This window comes from Arabidopsis lyrata (assembly GCF_000004255.2).
Source record: "Arabidopsis lyrata subsp. lyrata unplaced genomic scaffold ARALYscaffold_6, whole genome shotgun sequence".
Taxonomy (NCBI): domain Eukaryota; kingdom Viridiplantae; phylum Streptophyta; class Magnoliopsida; order Brassicales; family Brassicaceae; genus Arabidopsis; species Arabidopsis lyrata.
The window spans coordinates 968104-988566 of NW_003302550.1; the positions used below are offsets into that span (position 1 = coordinate 968104).

General features: G+C 36.3%; 6 protein-coding genes and 1 long non-coding RNA gene across 9 annotated transcripts; 4 read left to right on the forward strand and 3 right to left on the reverse strand.

The window, feature by feature from the left end:
* Positions 1-2054: 2054 nt before the first annotated feature.
* Positions 2055-4492, reverse strand: LOC9309157 (heavy metal-associated isoprenylated plant protein 6). Its single transcript, XM_002873043.2, has 5 exons — positions 4261-4492; positions 4029-4167; positions 3634-3935; positions 3243-3321; positions 2055-2964 (listed from the first exon to the last, which is right to left on the reverse strand). Exons 1-5 carry the CDS (start codon positions 4267-4269, stop codon positions 2339-2341), a joined length of 1155 nt encoding a protein of 384 aa, XP_002873089.1. The 5' UTR covers positions 4270-4492; the 3' UTR covers positions 2055-2338.
* Positions 4493-4718: 226 nt separating this feature from the next.
* On the forward strand, positions 4719-6556 carry LOC9309158. The gene is made up of 2 exons (XM_002870984.2): positions 4719-5785; positions 6047-6556. The coding sequence occupies exons 1-2, from the start codon at positions 5007-5009 to the stop codon at positions 6396-6398; spliced, it is 1131 nt and encodes a 376-aa protein (XP_002871030.1). The 5' UTR covers positions 4719-5006; the 3' UTR covers positions 6399-6556.
* A 441-nt stretch (positions 6557-6997) lies between these two features.
* On the reverse strand, positions 6998-7966 carry LOC110227837. The gene is given in 3 exon segments (XM_021023609.1): positions 6998-7105; positions 7716-7862; positions 7865-7966. Coding segments are annotated over 3 exon segments (357 nt in total).
* Positions 7967-8191: 225 nt separating this feature from the next.
* On the forward strand, positions 8192-11104 carry LOC9307101 (histidine--tRNA ligase, chloroplastic/mitochondrial). Its single transcript, XM_002870985.2, has 10 exons — positions 8192-8646; positions 8810-8905; positions 9037-9125; positions 9266-9395; positions 9519-9611; positions 9798-9872; positions 9983-10100; positions 10179-10321; positions 10406-10534; positions 10638-11104. The coding sequence occupies exons 1-10, from the start codon at positions 8362-8364 to the stop codon at positions 10938-10940; spliced, it is 1461 nt and encodes a 486-aa protein (XP_002871031.1). The 5' UTR covers positions 8192-8361; the 3' UTR covers positions 10941-11104.
* A 617-nt stretch (positions 11105-11721) lies between these two features.
* On the forward strand, positions 11722-14754 carry LOC9307102 (transcription factor-like protein DPB). Of its 2 annotated transcripts, none has more exons than XM_021023447.1 (10): positions 11722-11958; positions 12052-12353; positions 12748-12827; positions 12974-13017; positions 13238-13300; positions 13397-13537; positions 13621-13689; positions 13795-13893; positions 14025-14095; positions 14184-14754. In XM_021023447.1, the coding sequence occupies exons 2-10, from the start codon at positions 12091-12093 to the stop codon at positions 14515-14517; spliced, it is 1164 nt and encodes a 387-aa protein (XP_020879106.1). In that variant the 5' UTR covers positions 11722-11958; positions 12052-12090; the 3' UTR covers positions 14518-14754. The 2 variants fall into 2 exon arrangements, with proteins under 2 accessions (XP_020879106.1, XP_020879105.1); XM_021023446.1 differs by having other exon boundaries at positions 11723-11958; positions 13391-13537.
* Positions 14755-14882: 128 nt separating this feature from the next.
* LOC9307103 lies at positions 14883-18589 on the forward strand. 2 transcript variants are annotated; one of them, XM_021023822.1, is made up of 11 exons: positions 14883-15090; positions 15229-15348; positions 15502-15623; positions 15738-16529; positions 16664-16850; positions 17158-17212; positions 17320-17370; positions 17457-17510; positions 17587-17706; positions 17860-17966; positions 18123-18589. In XM_021023822.1, the coding sequence occupies exons 1-11, from the start codon at positions 14918-14920 to the stop codon at positions 18271-18273; spliced, it is 1932 nt and encodes a 643-aa protein (XP_020879481.1). In that variant the 5' UTR covers positions 14883-14917; the 3' UTR covers positions 18274-18589. The 2 variants fall into 2 exon arrangements, with proteins under 2 accessions (XP_020879481.1, XP_020879482.1); XM_021023823.1 differs by having other exon boundaries at positions 15741-16529.
* On the reverse strand, positions 18442-19862 carry LOC110227886. Its single transcript, XR_002331549.1, has 2 exons — positions 19054-19862; positions 18442-18893 (listed from the first exon to the last, which is right to left on the reverse strand). It is a non-coding gene; the product is annotated as an uncharacterized LOC110227886 (long non-coding RNA).
* Between the last annotated feature and the right edge of the window lie 601 nt (positions 19863-20463).

The following is a 20463-nucleotide window of genomic DNA, read 5'->3' on the forward strand; positions in this document are numbered from 1 at the left end:
TTACTAGCGATTCTATCACTAGTATTGTGTATTATAAACATAAGAAATTAATGTGTTATTTATCATAATCCAGATATATAAGTTACACCTACCTAGGAACACGTATGGATTTGCTTTCCAGTAAAAATATACACAACTGGTTAAACCAATTGAGAATGATCGAAAGAATTAGTTATTAAAATCGATCTCTCCATATGTACATGTATCTATTGGAGAATGCTAATAGTTAATTGTCCCTTGGCAATTCTGACCACTCACAAGTTTTGATGATCATGTCCGATGAAGACAGTTTTAACTCTAGCACAATTTTTTAGTTCTGATACAATAAAGCTAACTTAATACATCCAACCATTTGATCAATAAAAATCATTAAATTTCAACTACATCACTTCATTTATACCTAACATCCATAAATAACGTCTCCATCGACTCTTCTTTTTGGCCTTATTAAACCAATGAGTCAAATATTGTTTCCAAATAATACAATCATATACATATACAAACCCACATATATACATACACACATTAGTCTTCTTATAGTATTAACTTTTTTATGCAAGTTGTATGTGTTTTATGATGTGTTAACCATTATAGTGTTACCCTTTATGGAAAACCAAAAGCTATTATGACCCTCAGAAGTAGAAACTTTTGGAAACTTTTAAAGATGATTTTACATGCAAGAGATAAACTAAAGACAAATTCTAAATGTTCGGCTTTTTCTTATTTATAGCTATTAAAATATGAAAGACTAACCATATATTCGTTTTAAAGAATGACAAAAACCAATTGCTGTGTCATAAAATTTTCTTTTGGCATGGATCGAGAAGACGTTGTTTACTTGTTTCTAACTTTTGTTAAACTCATATTGGGAAAAATATCTAGGCACACTAACGGCATAATCAAGCGGTTTAAAATAAAAGAGGCAGCACAAAAAAAAAAAACAATCCAAATAAATAAACAACATTTGCTCAATTGCTTAAGACTTTTGATCAACAATGAAACATATACATTTTCACATTACTCCATTTCCGAACATTTTCAACGGCTTGAAAACAGAGAGGGTATATAAATAATTGTTTCCTAACTTTTGATCTAATGTCGGTTGATTAATAAATTATACTATATATGGTTACGTCATTTTATGCAAAATATTAAATGTTGCGTTATAAACATAACTTACACCAATTCGAACCAATGACCAGTATGAATTGGATTATTCTTCTGCCGTTGTGGGGTTTCATTTTTATTGCGGTCCTATATGAGTTATAATGTTAGTCGGTTGTGTTACGTACTGATATTGGATGTATTAATTTCATCCTTATGATTCCTTACACATCTAACATTTTAGAACCAAAAACGAGTTGATAAGATTCAAGTTATTTATTTATACACATATATTAAAAGTGCTTTACGAGGAGTCTTTAAAGCGTAGGATTAGTTATAAACTTATAATCCCGTAGACCATCATTAATGGTAGTCTTTTAAAAAGATCTTAAGAAAAATCTTAGATTAAAACAAATAAAAATAAAGCAAAAATCTTAAGATTGTTAAAAAATGTCTCTTAGCTAAAAGTCATTTGGTGGGTTAAGAGGCGTTGACGTGGCGAAAAAAAAAATTTACAAATTTAATACTCCCTCCGTTTTCGAATAGTTGTCGTTTTAGAGAAATTTTTTTGTTTTTAATTAGTTGTCGTTTTCAGTTTTAGATGCAAAATTTGTTACTTTTTAATTTTGTATATTTATTTTTATTATGCAACTTGATTTACTATTGGTTAAATTATGTTTAGGTAGATAATTAATGATATTTTTATATTGAAAAACTAACAACATTAATAGTTTCTTAATTTGTGTGCATATAGTTAAAACGACAACTATTCGAAAACGGAGAGAATACTAAACTAATGCTAAGAGCCAAAACTAAGAACCTACCAATAATGTTGCTCCTAGTTAATTATAATGATTTTTTGAAACTTTTTTTTTCCACTGTTCTCTTTTTTTTTAGACTGTTCATTTTTATTACACACCAAAGATGATTTTCTTGAAACAAGAAATAAATTAATCAGAACTAATATGTTTTTTCATTATGATCACCTGAAATTACATAGCACAAAAAGTTATAAAACAGAAGATGTTTACAATACAAAATTATACCTATATCGAAATATACCAACCAACCAACCAATCCACGCCTCTCAAAAACCGGTTCTAACCGGCCAATCCAGCCGGTTTAGATTACCGGACTCGGAAGTTTCCGTGCTTTCGTAGTATAAAATTTGTCATATCTACCATTCTCACCCTATATTTTTAGTTATTTACATTTTCTCCCCCACTTGTTTTACTCACATCACAGAACACCCATTTGGATTCTCATCACTAAACAACTCAGGCGCACGCATGTGACCATAAGGATCTGCGTAACCTTGGTGGTTCATATATGGTGGCGGTGGTGCTTCATGTCCATACCCTTGACCGTAACCTTGGTTCATATACGATTCTTGTACGTATCCTTGGTTTGTATACGGTTCTTGTACATACGATTGAGATGATTGACCTTGCATCATGTAATGTTGTTGACCGTATACTTGTCCTTGTGGGTAGTAATACATCGGCTGTGGAGGATAACCGTAACCGTTATACTCCGATTTCTTCACATCCATAGCACCACCGTCTCCTCCTCCACCGCCAACGGCAACTTCTTTCTTCTTCTCACCACCACCGTCGACTTTCTTTTCTCCAACATCTTTGTTCTCTTTCTTTTCACCAGCACCTTTGTCCTTCTTCTCACCGCCAGCTGGAGCTGGAGCTGCAGCCGCTGCCGCGGGTGCTCCGTCGTCTTTTTTAGCCGGAACAACTTCAACCGTGCGTTTAAGCTTCTCATTGAGATAAGGAGTGAGCTGTTTCACGTCAATGATCCCCTTAACTATAACCAAATCCTTGGCACTATCAATAGCAACTGAATTAACCCCTGTAAATAAAAATTCATAAATTAATTAATTAACATGTAATTAATAGAATAATTAAGCTCAAAAATTAGGCTAACCACTTCTTAGCTAAACATATGATTTTTTAGTACTACAATAATAAATAAGCTACCTATAGGTAGTTGAGTCCAACCTAATTTAAGGAATAATAAAATTTTCTTTTGCTTCCGTTATCTTCCTCAATCACCAACCGTATCAATTTGTTTATTAAAACTTAAGTACTATATAACGTTTCAAATAGGATTAATGATCATAAACATACCTTTAATTTTGTTGACTATTCTTTTGATTTTGTGTTCGCAACCTTCACAATGTAACTTCGTCTTCAAAACCACAGTACTCTGTATCACATCAAAGAAATTTACATTAGAAACAACGACTATTAATTTAGTTAAAATATTAACTATAATTAGTGGAATCATTTTTATTTGAAAAAAGAAAAAGTCCTCCAAATATATTTGGAATTGAACGAGTGTAAATACCGTAAAGTTTCGAAGTGGACACACACACGTTATAGACCACAAACATAAATATATTTTTATTATATAGTTTCGCTATCTGAATTTAAAAATTGTATTTTTTCTAGTTTTATTTATAAAATATTTAATTAGAAGAGATAAATAACAGATAGAGACAATTAATAAATTAATTACCTCTTTAGGTGGTGGTGGAGGTGAAGCTTTCTTCTCTCCTTCCTCTCTCTTCTTCTCTTCTTTCTTCTCACCGGATTTCTCATCGGCGGCTGGTTTCTTCTCAGCAGGTTTCTCCTCCGCCGCAGGAGGCTTCTTCTCACCGCCTGAAGGAGGTGTCTCTTTCTTCGGTGGCGCAACTGTAGAGACGAGTTCGACTGGTCTCTTAATTTTCTCGGCCACTTTATCACGAACTTCCACTGGATCTACGTTTCCGATCACCGTCAATTTGTTACTCTTGTAATCAATCTTCACATCTTCCACACCTAAATTACAATTAAAAGATCATAAAATTCGGGTTAGGGTTTCAAATTCGAAAGTAATCAAAATCCAGAGAGAAATCAAATTGATTTATATACCTTTGAAATGTTTGAAGATTCGTTTGATTTTCTTGCCGCAGCCTTCACAATGCATTTCAAGCTTCATAACGACGGTGGTGATACCACCATCGATAGGTTTCTTCTCTCCTTGAGGTTTCGTCGCCGTTTCTTCCTTTTTCTGCAAAATCGTAAAGAGAAATTGAATTCAATCACGCGTTCGTTAGAGAGATCGGACAGAGAGATCGAAGAAGAAGAAGATGAAGTAACTAACCTCACCCATGGAAGTAGTAGACAGAATCAGATTAATACTTTATATGGAGGAATTTGAATATACGCTCTGGAAAAAACCGAGAGAATATATATTTTTGGTCTGGTTTGGAGAATAAGGAAAAAGGGGAAGATGAGGAATATATAGACCTGTGTGTGTATGATTAATGATGTGTTTGATGGTGATGATATAACTTTGTTATATATCACATGTATATGTAAACCACGAGGGTCAGCATTACTACGCGGGTTAATTTATTTATGCCGTCGAATTGGACCCTCATCATTAAATGGGCCCATTAACGACGAGGATAAACGACGACGTTTTCATTTATTATTGCAGCCAAATAATGACGGTTCTTCGGTTTTTTTTATTTTTTATCCGGGACTGATGCAATCCTCGGCCCATTGGATTTGACTTTTAAGGGTTTGACTTTGCCAGTAGAAAGAGATGTTCCGGTATATAACCGAAATGGAAACCGAATTCGTCTTGGTTTGATTTATTTGGTTATGATTTCTTTAATTGATTACGTTTAACGGAAATCGAATCAAACTCCCTAAGTCTGACTAGCAATTAACTGAAGAAACAGAGGAACCGTTTTGTGCCATTAATAAAGCGAGAATGCAAAAATGGAAATTTAGGGTAATAGGAAAAAAATGGAAGTTTTGAGAAAGTAAGGAAGTATATGAAGCAAACAAGGGTTGGATTCTAGGGTTTTGGTTAGCCGTCTAGGGTTTTCAATTTTAACAATGTCTCAGCTTTTGGGTCGAATCGCTAAGATCTCCTCACTTGTGAAGAAGCAGAGACTCTGTTTCAGTGAATTGCGGTCTTTCTCCACGGCGGCGACGCCGTATCTGCTTTTCTGTGAGACCAACTACAGGATGGCGAGGACACCATTTGGTGGAGCAGTGGTCGACATTAACCTGTATGATCCGAGGAAGAAGGAAACAGTGAAAGTCCCCGACCAATATCTGTCCAAGGAGCTCCAATGTACGATGAAGATGGGATCTTCGAGGGGATGGGTTGTTGCGAGAAACATATTCGACTCCACATTGCATCTCACTAATATGTTCAACCCTTGTGCCTCTGTTTCGTCACATAATGTTATCACTCTGCCTCCATTGGAGGATGATGCTAAAGCTCGTATCTCCAGTATCTCTCTCTCAGCCTCCCCAGACCAGAAAGATTGTATATTGGCAGCCAAGTCCTCTAGTAGTCCATTCCTCAGCCTGTGGCGGCCTGGTGACTCGGCTTGGACACGCATCAAGGTCCCGTTTCCTGCCTCCAAGGTGATAATGTATTCTGCGAGAGACCGCAAGTTCTATCTCCTCCCAAGGGAGAGTAAGGAAGAGTATGAGGGTCCCATTGATCTCATCAACACTAGCTCCGACGACTTCCCTCAGGTGACTCTGTACCAGAGATTCCCTAACTCTGACATCCCCGTGAGTAGACAAGAACAGCTTGCCTCTACTATCAAGACTCAATACCTGGTCGAGTCACCTTCTGGCGACTCCTTCATCGTTTACTGGTAAATTCATCATTTCTCTTGCCTTTGTAGAAACCTAGTGTAAGAAGGGATAAAATGTAAGAGAAGGAGGTGTGTGGGTTATAAGGCATGGAATAGTGTGAAATAGAGAGAAGGATATGTGCTTGTGCTTGCTCTTCGGACTTGTGATCACTTTAATGTGTGCATTGTTGTATTACACGTGTAATTTACACCTGTTGCAGTTTACCTTTTAACCAAAGATTATGATGAGATATCCTAATGTGTTTCAATCTTGCCTAAAAGGTGTAATGAGAGATCCTTATATTTGAAGGAAGGAGAAGTGGAGCCGTGGAACGGCAAGAACCCCCCTCCTATAAGGATCTCTTGCAGGAGTAAGACCAGAACCTTTGTGGTGTTTAGACAAGACCTTGAGCAAGGGTTCGGTTCATACACTGAAGACATTGGCGATCTCTGCATTTTCCTAGGCCAAAGGGAGGCCTTTTGCTTCTCTGCAACCGAATATCCCGGACTTCACCCTAATTCTGTCTACTATGCAAGCTCGGGCACTGGGTTTGGTTACTACGACCTCTCCTCCAACACTCTCCACGACGTTATCCATGAGGCCCCTTTCTCGTGGCTTGCCCCTCTCCAGTGAATATAGCTTATTTGCTCATAAACTGTTGTAACTTATGTGTTGTTTTATACCTTTTCCGACTATTTTATATTAATTCGGGATTTGTTTGTATGTTTAACTTATGACAATCTCGACAAGGATCCTGACATATTCTCTCGCTAATTAATCTCATTTGTATAGCTAAACATAAAAAATGTCTGAGAACATTATAAAAACATATTTTCAACTTTAAGTGAACAAATATTTAGTTGTTTTTTTTTTGCTGTTAAAATGTCATTTAGTATTTCTTATGTAAGTTCCCAAAATTATTGGATGTCACTCATTTCTTTGTTAGTTCCCAAGAAGTAATAGATGGCATTCATTTTTTTTTATTTTAGTTCCCCCAAAAATAATAGATGTCACTCTTCAAATTTAGTACAATAATGTTTTAGTAGAAAATAGTATTCATAATGAACAACAACAAACATAATAGATTTTTATTCAATGAATATTTATGTAAATATATTTAAGGGTATAAAGTGCATATCAAAATAGATTACATGGATTATATTTTTAGGTTATATGAGTTTAAAACTAGAGGTACAAAACTCCATAATTAAGACATTTATTATCATATAGAGCTAGAAGAACACATAAACTCCATAATTAAAACACTTAGTCAGATAAACCCCCAAGTATCCATACATCAGCTCCCAGTACTTGGACTCCATGACAAAGTGAACGTGCCGCTCTTCTCAGAACCGGTCCGGTATTTTCGAATGCCCTAAACAAATAAAAAACCGTGCTCTTTATACTTTCATATAGTAATATAAAAAAAGTCATACTAAAACTAGATAAAACACCTTTTAAATCCATAAACAGTTTGTAAGAAAAGAAAAAAAATAGTAAAAATAATTTTATTTCTTTCAATTCTATTCTTCAAAGCAAAGTCTTTCATTTCATAATTAAAGTCACATATCTTAACAAGCAAACATAATATAAATTAACAATGAAATCAATCAAAGAGAAAATTTTGTACAAAATTCTTTTTTTGGTGAAGACAATTTTAAATTCATACAAAAATAAAAAGAATTTTTTTTTGGTTTAGTTTAGTTTTTTTTTCTAAACAAAGTTTTACTAAAACTTTTTATTATCAACGACTTAACTAATATTTTATTAACTTAGAAACTTAAAGCCCATGAAATATAGTAAAAGAAAAAACCAACAAAAAATGAATTAATAATAAAACCTTAATATTTTGTGTTTTTACATAAAAGACCTAAAATATTTTCTTAAATATGTTCCATGCTTCTCTTTGGATGCTTTTAAGCCATAGTTTGGGTAGCTTGTGCGGTGAACCGGCTCCTCCCAGTATGAAATCTTGTCTTGGATACCCCACACCTTACCATCAATTGCCTCACCCTGAACATCTTTCTCTTTAGCTTAGATTTCCATCTCCTCGTCTGTCATCGGTGCTCTCTCCAACTCAGAATCTTTTTTATCCTGACCTCTGCCGACTACCGCTTCATCCCTCCCTTCTTGTACCAGTACTCTGAGTCATTCTTCATTTCTATCGTCATCTTCATATACTCTAGGCGTTTATATTCCATTTCCGGCTGAATCTTCTTGTAATATGCATATGCGTTCTTTTTAGACTATCGATCTTATTAGTTTGGAGTTTATGTGTATGGTTTTATGTTTTAACTTATGATATTCAAAGAAGCTCCTTGGAGTTTTTCACTGGAATATAACATATCCCAAACCACGACTAAGAAGCAAAAAGTCAAAACCCTCTGACGAGTATAGAGGGTTTCGTTACTTTCGTAGTTTCGTAGGTTTCGTTTTTCACAAAAATCTCTACTTCATGTTTCCTTCTTCTCCACTGCAAAATTGAGTCGAGTCGATAATTATTGAGGCGTTCCTCTTGTTTATCTCTTTCTTTTGCTTATTGTATCTCTAACTCAACCCCCTGAAGAAGCAAACAACAATAAAAAAGATAAGAGAGATGCGAGCAATTCACATCGTGACGACGCGATTGAGCTCGAGCTTTATTAGGCCTATTCTTCTTGACTTCGTTTCTTGTTCGCCTCTTCGCCAGTTCTCTATCCCTAGGCGCTTTATCTGTGCCGCGACCAAGGCCAATGGAGCAGGCAGGTCAGGTTCGATTGTTGCTCCATTGGTGGTGAATGAAGACTTTCAGAAGATCGATGTCAATCCTCCTAAAGGAACTCGTGATTTCCCTCCTGAGGATATGCGACTCCGCAATTGGCTCTTCAACCACTTCAAAGAGGTCAGAGAATCACTCTATGAATTTGCTAGTTGTTGTTTTGTTTCTGCAATTTTCCCCAAACAATTCATCGTTTTTATTTATGGGTTTCTGCTTTTGGTTCGATGCAATTTTGAATACTGTGTTCCAAAGTTTGACACTTTTATCTGTTTACTTTGCTTTGAAGGTCTCACGGTTATTTGGGTATGAGGAGGTGGATTTTCCAGTACTGGAGACTGAGGCATTGTTCATCAGAAAAGCAGGGGAGGAGATTAGAGACCAAGTTTGTCTTTCTACATTTCCCATTCTTTCGTTTTCACTTGCTTAATCCATGGGATCTTTACTTGCAGTTTAAGTAGTGTTGTTGAAACAATTTAGATCCTTAGCTTAAACTCTTGCAACCTTGTTGTGTAGCTTTACTGCTTTGAAGATAGGGGTAATCGTCGTGTAGCATTGAGGCCTGAGCTTACACCTTCTTTAGCCAGGCTTGTCATACAGAAAGGGTAACTAATGCAGAATTTTCTCTCAAGCCTTGAGAATTGTCCTTCATCTTCAAAGGGCGGTTTTATTTATTTTGTTTGTAAAACTTTTGTATCCAGGTATGGATGTGAGAATGTTGATTCCCATATTCTTTTTGGTCCAGAAAATCCGTTTCCCTTCCATTGAAGTGGTTTGCTGTTGGGCAGTGTTGGCGCTATGAGAGAATGACTAGAGGAAGGCGACGTGAGCATTACCAGTGGAATATGGATATTATTGGTGTGCCTGAAGTAACAGTATGCACCTCTCACACCTTCAATCACTTAAAGGCCTTCAAGTTTCTTGCTACATAAACCTTACCTGTGTTTGTTTTAAGTCTCCTTAAGTCACTAATTTGGTTCTCAAACTTTTTCTTTTAGGCTGAAGCAGAACTAATTTCATCTATAGTCACCTTCTTCAAGCGAATTGGAATCACTGCATCAGATGTGGGTTTTAAGGTTTCAAGCCGCAAGGTATTTTTGCTTATTTTCTCTTTTGATGTGGATTATATGATCATCTTGTTTCTTGGTTTACACTCAAGATACAGAACCAAGGAATTTATTTGCAATGATAAACATGATTTGAGATTATTTTGCACGATCTTCAGCATCTGAATATCTACTGTAGCTATCATCTCCCATAACTTTTTCCTTGTACAGGTTTTACAAGAATTGCTAAAAAAGTATGGTGTACCCGAAGACCTGTTTGGAAGAGTTTGTATCATTATAGACAAGGTTAGCAGTCTAAACATCAATAAACTGCTGCTTTGAAATGGTATCTTACGAAAATGTGTCTGCTGTTACTGACTTTGCCACCCTACTTTTATATGCTGCATGCTAAATAGATAGAAAAGATTCCAATTGATGAAATAAAAAAGGAACTTGGGTTCACTGGCGTATCAGAAGATGCTATTGAACAGTTATTGCAAGTGCTTTCTGTGAAGTCCTTGGATGATTTGGAAGGTCTGTCCTTTCATTATTCTAGAGAGTCCCTTTCTCCGAAAATTGCTGCTAATAAGAACCTGTAATTTGTATATGCAGATATACTTGGTGGAGCAGGAGAAGCCATTGCAGATTTGAAACAACTCTTCTCGCTTGCTGAAAAGTTTGGTTATTCAGAGTGGATACAGTTTGATGCATCTGTTGTGCGTGGTCTTGCTTATTACACTGGTATCGTCTTCGAGGTTAGTTTTTATGATATAATCTTCTCCATACATGGATACTGGTCTGCAGTTTTGTGATAGCAATTGATATAAATATTGTGACAGGGATTTGATCGAAAAGGGAAGCTGCGAGCTATATGTGGTGGTGGGAGATACGACAGATTACTCTCCACGTATGGTGGTGATGACATTCCTGCTTGTGGGTTTGGTTTCGGCGATGCTGTAATTGTTGAAGTAAGTTAAAACTCGCTGGTTCCTCCTGTTAAGCTTCTATTACCCGCAGTGAAAAGTTGTCTGTCTCTGAATATCTGGTTCCTATTTCCCTCTTTTCACTTAGTTGCTCAAGGAGAAGGATTTGTTGCCAGAATTGGGACAAGAAGTAGAGAACATTGTGTGCGCTTTGGACAAAGATCTCCAAGGAGCTGCAGCCACGGTTGCAACCACTCTCAGAGACAAAGGCCAAACCGTTGATTTAGTATTGGAGAGTAAACCGCTGAAATGGGTGTTCAAGAGAGCGGCTCGGGTAAACGCAAGAAGGCTGGTTCTTGTTGGGAAGACAGAGTGGGAAGATGGTTCGGTCAGTGTCAAGGTTTTGTCTTCGGGTGAGCAATTTCAAGTCAAACTTAATGACTTGGAGTAGTATCTAAGGCTTGAACAAATTGTTCAATTGTCCTTTTCTAAAAGCAATGTAGTTTTGGATTTTTATTTTGTCTTCAAATTAAAGGTTTCATTAAGAATTTTATTGATGGATCTTTTGAATACTCATTTTTTTTATTCGTCTTACAAATTATACTTTTTGCTACATAATTTTAGTATAACCAATTTTTTTTTTTAGCATATGTTTCAGCCACATGCTTTATAATCGCATGTGATTTTTCTTTTAAACCGAGGAAGGTTAAAAGAAAAAGAAAAATCAGCATGTTGTTATGTGCCTTTCGTGAACCTTAAGCTACCTTGTCACATTATCTTCGGATTTTAGATCTTTGCTCCAATTCTAAGGTAATGTCTTTTCTATATGAAAGAGATGAACATGTATTTCCTAAAAGCTCAATTCTATCAACACTAAACTGAGTAATTTCATATAAAAAATCATATCGAATGTGATTGACTATTGGTATCAACACATTATTTTAACTTTTTGACTTCATCATTATCTACATTATGTACTGAATGTTGTTCAAATTTTAATGTTTATATTTGTTTCATGCTTATTAATGCCATATAAACATATTTTGGTAGATAATTCCAGTATTTAGCCAAAAAAGAAGGCGAAGATAATTTTGGTATTTTGCCAAAAAAAAAAAAGAAGAAGATAATTCCAGTATTTTATTCTGATTAACAAAAGACCTAATAAAATTCACAAAAGAGAGTTAATCTTTTGGAAAAATAATAAAAAAAGTAAAGAAAATTATCCTCTTTACTGCTTTTTACCTCTTGAGTCAGTTTGGTCCCTCTCTCTCATCGTGGACATCTTTTTCATCATCGCACAAAAACTCCGATCGACTTATCCTCCTCCTTCTCCGGCGAATCTCTAAACTCTCTGACGCGAAAACCACCGTTCCAGAGAAGTATCACACTAATAAATCTAATGGTGATCCGCCATTAATAAACCTTCTAATTCTCGTTAATATCCAAAAAAACCGAACTCGATTTTCAAGGTCAGTACTCAATCTGGGTTTTCGTCAAAATCAGAAATTTTTCTTCACAATTTTTTTAACAAATCTCTATCATTTTTCTATTGAATTCTCCAGTAGCGGTTTGTGCGGGTAGTTAGTTTAGGTGGAAGAAGAATGACAACTGGGTCTAATTCTAATCACAACCACCATGACGATGGTTCCGGTAGAAGCAATAATAATAACAATAACCCTAGTACTAGGTCTTGGGGCACGGCGGTTTCAGGTCAATCTGTGTCTACTAGCGGCAGTATGGGCTCTCCGTCTAGCCGGAGTGAGCAAACCATCACCGTTGCTACATCTGCTAGCGATAGTACTTTTCTACGCATGAACAATTTGGATATTCAAGGTGATGATGCTGGTTCTCAAGGAGCTTCTGGGTATGTAAACCACCTCAATTCTGTGATTTTTGGTTAAGGTTTTGATTTGTTTATTGTGATGTTGTGTTTAGTGATTTTTAGGGTTTCGTTCTATTGCAATGGCTGCTTTTATGAGGTTAACATTGTGAATGTTTGTTTGGCATAGGATTTTCATAATTAATAAATGAAACTGACCCAGTAGATGTAAGTATGATGTGTGGATCATACTTTTACCAGCTTGAATTTGGCTCTCCTGATATGTATTAGTCTAAAATCTACGAAGAATCTGCTTCTTTCCCACTATTCTTGTTGGGACAAAGAATACTGTTTAGGCCACTGTCTTTGTGCGGTAATTTTCTGTGGAAGTTGTTACATGTGTTCTGTATAGTTTAGTTGATTGTTAATCTATTAACAGCATTAAGAAGAAGAAGAGGGGACAGCGTGCGGCTGGTCCAGATAAGAGTGGAAGAGGGCTACGACAATTTAGCATGAAAGGTTGTTATATCTTATCTCTCTCTCTCTGCCTCTTTTCTGCTTTCATCTAAATGTCTTTGAAGTTTCTAGCTATGAATTGTGGATAATGTCTCCTAATTTTGGTTATACATTTAACTGATATTGTGTTGTTCCGGCCTTCTTCTCAGTTTGTGAAAAGGTGGAAAGCAAAGGAAGGACAACTTACAATGAGGTACGGTAGTTTCCTTTAAACAAAAATCTTCACAAGATGTCTGCCTTTCAAGATCCCCATTCACTTCTGTTTATGTTATCTCATGAAACTGATTTATTGTGCTTACCAGTGTGATTTAACACTTGTCAAGACACATAGGGGAATATCAATTTGTCTCATGATTAGTATTGCAAACGTGTAGCTCTGTAATACGGTATTTGACAAGTTAAAGTACTTTCAGGTTGCAGACGAGCTTGTTGCTGAATTTGCACTTCCAAATAACGATGGAACATCCCCTGATCAGGTATGCGTTTCTCCGATAGTTTATTACCTGGAACATGTGCTATAATTGTTGTAAACTCTGATGCAATTATATCACCTGAAAACGTACCAGCAACAGTATGATGAGAAGAACATAAGAAGAAGAGTGTATGATGCTTTAAACGTCCTCATGGCTATGGATATAATATCTAAGGATAAAAAAGAGATTCAATGGAGAGGTCTTCCTCGGACAAGCTTAAGCGACATTGAAGAATTAAAGGTTTTCAACCAAATGTTCTGTTTGCCCATGTTCCAAAGCTCGTTTAGAAAATGTTCCTGAATTTGAGTTATTTTGTTTTGCAGAACGAACGGCTTTCACTTAGGAACAGAATTGAGAAGAAAACTGCATATTCCCAAGAACTGGAAGAACAAGTAATGAACATTATCGATACTCTTGGCTTATCTGCTTGATCGTCCTGTTACTTTTATCATAGATTCTTACATCGTCCTTCTATCTTCTCTGTGTATGTCTGAAAGTATGTAGGCCTTCAGAATCTGATACAGAGAAATGAGCACTTATATAGCTCAGGAAATGCTCCCAGTGGTGGTGTTGCTCTTCCTTTTATTCTTGTCCAGGTAAACTTCACCAACAGCTTCTTATGATCCTTGATTGATCCACAAGCAAACCTCAGAACAATGAATAAAAAGCCTTCTTTTCATCCTATCTGTTACATTATCGTCTGATTGTTGTTGTATCTCTGCACCAGACTCGTCCTCATGCAACAGTAGAAGTGGAAATATCAGAAGATATGCAGCTTGTGCATTTTGATTTCAACAGGTAAAGTTAAAACACCAAACTCGATCTCTTTTCACCAAATTCCTCCCATTAGATCGATTACCAATGCAACTGTTTTCACTATTTGCAGCACTCCATTCGAGCTCCACGACGACAATTTTGTCCTCAAGACTATGAAGTTTTGTGATCAACCGCCGCAACAACCAAACGGTCACAACAACAGCCAGGTGGTTTCTCACAATTTCACGCCAGAAAACTCTAACGAAGGCCCCAGCACAGGTCCAGCGCCGCAGGCAGATATGTACCAGTCTCATCTGCAACAGCAACAACATCAGCAGCATTCTCAGCTACAAATCATTCGTACACCGGAGACTAACAACGTTACTTCCGTCGCTGATACTGGTCCAGTGAAATCACCGTCGCTCCCAGGGATAATGAACTCCAGCGTGAAGCCGGAGAATTGAAACACGTATGAAGACCCTTATACAATTTCTGTAAAACTGTAAAGTAGTCTTGAAACTGGTTTTTTTGACGAATAGCCGGTTTAGCGGTAAATGTACCGGTGGTTTATCGAATCTAGGATCGTACTCGGGTTTAGAGATTTTAAGAATCTTTGCAACACTTTGCTCTATGGTGTAGAAATGAATTTTATTAACCGTTTGGAAATTGCAAAATTGGATTAGTCTATGTTCGTTATTTTATTCCGAATCCCGATTATGGACTTGAATTATCTAACCGTTTGGAAATTACGAAATGTTGTCCGGTTTTGTTGAACCGTAATCCGGTTAAAATATAACCATTATCATTATTAGAAATGTTGATTCGAATCTTAATAAATGCTGGGAACTTTCAGAAAGTCCGGCCATGGCGACGATTTCTCAGATACCTTTCTCTCTCTCCTTCCCTTCTCTCGAATTTCGGAAACCATTGTTATACTATCATCGCCATCATCAACCTCAACTTTTTGTTTCGTACTTGAATTACACGAAGAAGAAGCATAGTTTTGTCTGTTTCGCTTGTTCCATCAAACAAACCAGGTTCGAAATTTCTCGCTGCTTTTTGTTTTTGCTCCGATCTGTGGAAACTTGGAGACAGCAGAAGTACTTTGGGCGTCAATTTCAATTACTGTGTTGGTTAATTGGGCTGCTTGAATTGAATTTGAGTGTTTTGAGCAGAGTTCGTAAGAGAGTGAAGAGCAATGAGGAGCTTCGGAGTGAGATTATGGAGTTCGTTGCTTCAGCTGGGCTTCCTCAAGGTCACGTGCCGTCCATGAAGGAACTCTCCGCACATGGAAGGTTCCAATTTCCAATATTGCAGATTTTGTTGAATTTCTATCAGTCTAGTAACTTTCAGTGATGTTCACTATTTAAAGGTCTTTTCATTTTTAGGGATTGCTTCTGAAACTCTTGATTTTGATTTAGTTTTTTGTTGTGGGAACACTTTTGTAGAGTTGATCTTGCCAACATCGTCAGACGAAGAGGATATAAATTCATCAAGGAACTTGTTGCAAACTCTGATACGGAAGACTGTAACGAGCTAGTCTCTGAGAATAATACCAACACTGAAACAGGTGCAAGTGGAGTTTGTTTGGAAGATTTGTCAATAAAAGAACAACAAAGTTATATGTTATTGTTGGTTGTGTAAGATAGTCTCTCCACTTTTCTGATATATTTATCTGGTGTAGAAGGTCAGGGCGAAGAAGCACTGGATGTTGTTGACGGAAACTTGTCTACTGAACTACCTTCGAGCCGTGAAGTATACTTAACTGCAACAGATGGAAGACTGCCTCTTGATCAGGAAAATGATAGTTTCTCTGAAGAAGTAGTTGTCACAGATTCAAGTAACGAGGCTGAAGAACAAGCAAGTTTGAGTAAAGATGAATTTATATCCTCTTCGTCTGACGATGGAGTTTTGAGCTTGGAAAACTCCCTTTCTAACTTGGGTGACAGTAATCATTCAGGAGAAATCACAGAAAACAATTTTAAGGTTGAGAGCGTGGAGCTCAATGAGAGAGCTGACATTGAAAACTCTTCCTCGGAAGCTTCAATATCTGCAAACTATTCTCAAGTTTTAGATGATACTTCAAGCCGTCCTACTGACGCAGAAGCTGGCAATGTTTTGATGACAGAGGATGAGAAGCTCAACGGTGTGGACAAAGATTTCTCTCTTACGTTTGATCATTACACCAGTCCTACCTATAATCATTACACCAGTCCAGATCTTAGTTACACCAAACATGTTGACATTGCTTCTGGATCCTCGTATGATTTGACCTCGGAGAATACCATGGCAAATGCAGAGAATTTTCAGAATCAGCAGATTGACGATATGGCTGAAAATCGTTCTGGTAGTGCTGATGATAGTTTAGTTGAGTCTGAGGATAAGGATTGGATGTCAGGACTCTCTTCTTCCACTTCAAGCATAGAAGAAAAAACAACCAGATTTATACAGAATGGATACTTGGATACAGTTGATGGTATGTTCGATCTCCTGAAACTTATCTTAATATGATGACATGCCGTATCTATATCTTCATTACTCATGCATGTTTCTGTAGTAAAACCTTACCCCCGTGATGAAAGTTAATTGATAGTTGGAATCTGTTTTCAGATGATGAAAATGGCATACCTAATGAAAGCTGTCCTGAAGACACTAAAGAAGGTGTAGAAACAACCAAAGGTGGTGCGTACATAGGAGACAGTTATGGTGGTCAGAGAAGTATCAGTATGCCACCAAATGGAAGTGCCTTAGCATTGGAGGAGGTTACCCATGCTAAAGAACTTAATAGCTCTGACAGGTGAGTCTAAACATGAAGGTCTTGTATGTTGCTCTTGATGATCCTGGGTATTAAATCAAATACACGCTTAAAATCATTTGAGGTTTTTCAAGAAACTGGTATTGTTCAGATTTTTATTGCATTAAAAGAACATTGCATTCTTAGTCTATTATTGGAAACCACGCCAAGCTTTTATATCATTAAAACTTGAGCAATGCATAAACCATTCTTGACTGAAAGCCTGGAGTAGGTATCGTAGGAGTTTGAGTCGATATGCATTTCTCATGGTTCACTTCAATATCTCTGACTTTTAAATTTTCATTCACAGGAATAGTGATCAGAGAGATGGGAGTGCTGACCTGGACACGGATTCACATGATGAGGTCTTGAAAGATCCTTCTCTTGAACTCTCGCAAATTGATCTTAAGTCAATGAACTTTAACTATGTTTCGTATCCATGCTCATAGAACCTTGTTCTGAAATGATACAGACCATGAAACGGGAAAATCAGGTTGAAATTGATCGGCTGAGGTTCATGCTGGTACATTGATTGCTTTCTCTCAATATGTGGACCCAATAAATTAAAATTTGCTAACTAAATTTTTTAATAATTTATTGCATGGTTAGCATCAAAAAGAGCTGGAGTTGTCAAGGCTGAAAGAGCAGATTGAAAAGGAAAAGGTAAGCTACTACTCTCACATATTCTTGCAAAGGCTGATACTTGTTTGTGTCCTAATCTCCAATTTCCTGGGTTCAGCTGTCTCTTTCAGTTCTCCAAAGACAGGCCGAAACAGAGATCCAAAAGGCCCAAATGCTTATCTCAGAGAAGGAAGTTGAATTGCGAGATGCTGAGGAAAGTCTTTCAGGATTGCAAGAGGTAGCTTAATTTTGCTTTGTGTTTATCGTTTTGTCATGGTTCCAGTTTATACTATCAAGTATCAATACAATCCCAGATTCCCAGAGCCACAGCCCTAATTGCACTCTTACCACTGAAATTCAAGATTGTTAAAAGTGATTTTTTTTTTTTCAGGTTGTGATTGAATATTGTGGAGATGGTAATGTTGTGGAAGTGACTGGTAGCTTCAATGGGTGGCAACACCGAGTGGGAATGGAGCTACAAGCATCCAAGTCAATCGGGTTAGTATTGGTCCTGACTCTTTCTACTTTCGTCGAATATATTTGTCTTCTGATGATGAACATGTGAAGGACTCTTTGAACATTTGGGTAATGTTGCTTACATAAGTATACCTTGAATGGTGTTTACAATCATAATCCGTTTAATTGTTTTGGCAGGAAACAGAAATGCTGGTCGACATTACTGTGGTTATATCCCGGTACATATGAGATTAAGTTCATCGTGGACGGGCAATGGATAACGGATCCTCAAAAAGATTCGGTTACAAGAGGGCACATCACAAACAACATTCTCATAGTAGACAGCTGATGATCTCTTGCTTTTACTGATTTTTCGAGTCGAATTCACTCCAGATAATCGGTGCAGGCTTAAACAGGGGAAAAGGAGCAGAGTAAATCATTTCAAAGTTTTATTTTAGCCTCTTCAATTATTTCAAATCTAGGATGTTTTGCTTTCATTCTTTAAGGCTTAGGGATAGACTCTGTACAAAATTGTAATTTAAGGTAAAATAATACATTAATAAGGGTTCAAGTCCCTTAGAACGCAACATAAGCATCAGGCTTATAAACCGTTGAAGACAAAATGTGTAAAAACAGAGAACCCTTATGGGTTACTTTCCTACCAATTTCGTTGTTTAGAGTTGATAACTGATAAGACATTCAATATTAAAGGTTTTGATAAATATGTTTTTGCCACAATAACTGCTTCCAGTTTCCTTGAAAAGTGTCAGATTCTGATCCTATCCTCTTCAGTTACTTCCTCTCAGGTTATGTGACCGGTACATAGAAGCCTCTCAAGTGGACTATTGAAGCTGCCTTTCATGCTCGACCAGTACTTAAACTTGTGTCTATTTGATTTCTACGAACGAACACATCTCTCTTGAATTTATTGCATAGTGCCTTTGCAGCTGAGTCAATCCGTGCATTATCCTGTAAAACAAATCAACAAAATCTTGTTGTAACTATGCGTCTTCTTTTTATTGTCTTGTGTAAACCCAGTTATGTTGTTTAAATTTTTTCGATATTTTACATTTTCTCTTATAAATCCCATAATAAATACAACAGTAGCCCTTTAGAGATAAGTCTCGACCTTTCTCGTTCCAAGCCAGTAATGATGCTCTCGGCGGAAGATACAGCCAGTCCCGACGTACATCAGCAGATTCACTCACATAAACAAAACAAAAAGGAAACAAAAAGAAAAAGAAATAAAGCATTGAAAAAATTAGGAAACAAAGGCATCAAAAGAAAAAGGAAATTACAGAAAAAAGGAAATCTTTATATGACCGTTAATTGTGATTTCCTTTTTCTTTTGAACCTCTTTGCTTATAAATACATACTCTCTCTCTCTCTCTCTCTCTCTCTCTCTCTCTCTCTCTCGCTTCTTCTAATTCTTTCCTTGTGAGAGAAATCAAAACTCTCTATTTCTCGCTTCTTCTTCTTCTTCTTCTTCTTCTAGAGCCAATTATGTCTTTATACAGAGACTTTGTGAGTTCCGATGATGATGATGATCCAAGTAAAAGCCGATGATGATCTCTGCAACATCCGTAAGAGTTAGATTGATCGGAAGCGGAAACCATACCATCGTTTCATTGATTGAATGAAGAATCTCCATCAATCCTCTGTCGTCTTCAATCTAAATCAAGTTCGACTTCAGTTCGCCCTAAATTCACCGCCGCCGAGATGCTTTCACCGGAGACTAAGAGGCAAAAAAGTGGATAACGAAGGAAAACACCAAGACGCTGTACGAGAATTCTTATTGATGAGATGAGGATGAAGAAGACGAAACGTTTGATCGAAGACAAACAAAAAAAAAAAAAGCTTCTCAGATTTTCCAAGTACACGGTGGGCTTCGAATGGCCATGTCTACTTTGCTATCAAATCCAATAAGGTACTATTTTCTTCATTCTTATTTTTATTTTATTTTATTTTTATTAAAAAAATTACTTTAAGTAAAACTAAAACTAATTAGTTTAAAACCTTCACTAAAACACTAAACTGAATAAATTTTTTTACTTTTTTAAAATTAGTTTAAGTGTTCAATCTTAAAAGCGTCAAAAACTAACCTCGCCTAGGCATCCCGTCCTTAATTGGTCCGTAAGCTTTGGTGTTCGAAGTTCGGCATGTTTTCACGTAATATAGATTTAACACTTAAACTCATTTTTAAAAAATAATTCACTAAAATTTAAAACAAATTAAACACTTAAACTTTAAGAAATCAATATTTTTAACTAAAACTATGTTAAAACAAATCAATATTTTCATGTAATATAGATTTAACACTTAAACTCTTTTAAAAAAAATAATTCACTAGAATTTAAAACAAATTAAACACTTAAACTTTAAGAAATCAATGTTTTTAACTAAAACTATGTTAAAACAAATCAATGTTTTTCCGTAATATAGATTTAACACTTAAACTCATTTTTAAAAAATAATTCACAAAAATTTAAAACAAATTAAACACTTAAACTTTAAGAAATCAATGTTTTTAACTAAAACT